The sequence below is a fragment of the Arachis hypogaea genome, chromosome 3 (assembly GCF_003086295.3).
Source record: "Arachis hypogaea cultivar Tifrunner chromosome 3, arahy.Tifrunner.gnm2.J5K5, whole genome shotgun sequence".
Classification (NCBI taxonomy): Eukaryota; Viridiplantae; Streptophyta; class Magnoliopsida; order Fabales; family Fabaceae; genus Arachis; species Arachis hypogaea.
The window spans coordinates 75,556,511-75,557,950 of record NC_092038.1 but is presented as its reverse complement, the minus strand read 5'-3'; the positions used below and the strand labels follow the sequence as shown (position 1 = coordinate 75,557,950).

Sequence of the window (1,440 nt, the reverse complement as noted above, 5' to 3'; positions counted from 1 at the left end):
AAATATTTGAAACTAACGTATTTTATTAATATTATTCAGTATTCAATATTTTACGGAGATTTTATTTTTATACTAATAAAATTTTAATTTAAATTTTAAATTTTAAAATTTAAATGTTAGAGTTTAAAAATTAAAATTTAATAATTAAAATGTTGATTAAATATTATATTATTGATTATGAAACATTACTGGAACAAAAATAAAAAAACCAATTGTTGGTGGCAGGCGGGATATTGTAGAAAACCTGAGGGAATCTAAACTACGCATTATATAGCCCAGCAGGTATTAGTCCATCCAATCCTGTACCAACCTTAACGTTCTCAGTTACTTCCGTTTTCCTCAAAAAAATTACACCACCAACAAACACACATTTTTTTCCTCAAAAACAGAAAACAAAAACCGCTCTCGACACTCACCCTTCTCTCTCTCACACACACACACGCTCCTCCAATGGCAGGTGCAGGTGCCATGAAGAAGGTCGACAGGATTCGCCAAATCGTTCGCCTCAAGCAGCTCATGATGCGGTGGAGGGTCATCAGCCACCGCCGCCACCACCACCACTACGACTCCTCCTCCCTCGATTCAAAACCCTGCACATCGTCGCCACGACGCGCTCCCTCGGGGTTCGTGTTCGTGTACGTGGGTCAAGAACGCAAACGTTTCGTGATTCCCGCAAGATTCCTCAACCTGCCGGTGTTCGCTGATCTCCTCGAAGAAACCGAAGAGGTTTTCGGTCTTCGATGTAGCGGCGGTTTACTCCTCCCTTGCGAAGTTGCGTTCTTCAGTAACATCGTGAAGCACCTCGAGAAAGACGAACACAAGTACGGGAAGCTTTCTTTGGAGGATTTCGTGAACATGGTTTCTGACTTGGCTTCTGATTCTTCCTGCAAAGAAGGCATTGTTGCCTTCACTCCTCTCTTGCAGAAAGCAAGGGTTTAGTTTTTTTTTTTTTAATTAAAGCTTTCTCCTTTTAATCATAGTGAGTTTTTGGTTTTGATCATCCTTGAATCCAATTCCTAGAAAGAAAAAAAAAAGTTATAGTGGGGTTGGGTTTCAATGAGATGTTTCTGAACTTTTGTCCTTATTAAGCTATGATTTTTTAGAGATTGGGTTATCTTTTCTGTATTTGTTGTATTTGATGACCAATCTTGGTGCTATATGTCAATGACTATGATTGATCAAATTTTAGCGATCAATGAAAAATGTTATGCATCATCAGTAATGAAAATTCTAGATCTGGCTTTGTTTTTCACTCTTGTTTTTATTTCCAAAGATTATATGCTATGTATTATACTATTCACATTACAAACTCTTTATGTTAGTGTAATTGCTCTTTGACGAAAGAATAATTGCTCTTGGTTAGTCTGGTAATCAAGAACTTCTTATTCTTAACTTATGGATTCGAGAATTCCTATATAACTTAAGTGATACAATAAAAGC

General features: G+C 36.9%; 1 protein-coding gene across 1 annotated transcript; it reads left to right on the top strand.

The window, feature by feature from the left end:
- The first annotated feature begins 450 nt into the window (after positions 1-450).
- LOC112790706 (protein SMALL AUXIN UP-REGULATED RNA 51) lies at positions 451-939 on the top strand. The gene has a single exon (XM_025833238.2). It carries the CDS (start codon positions 451-453, stop codon positions 937-939), a length of 489 nt encoding a protein of 162 aa, XP_025689023.1.
- Positions 940-1,440: the final 501 nt, after the last annotated feature.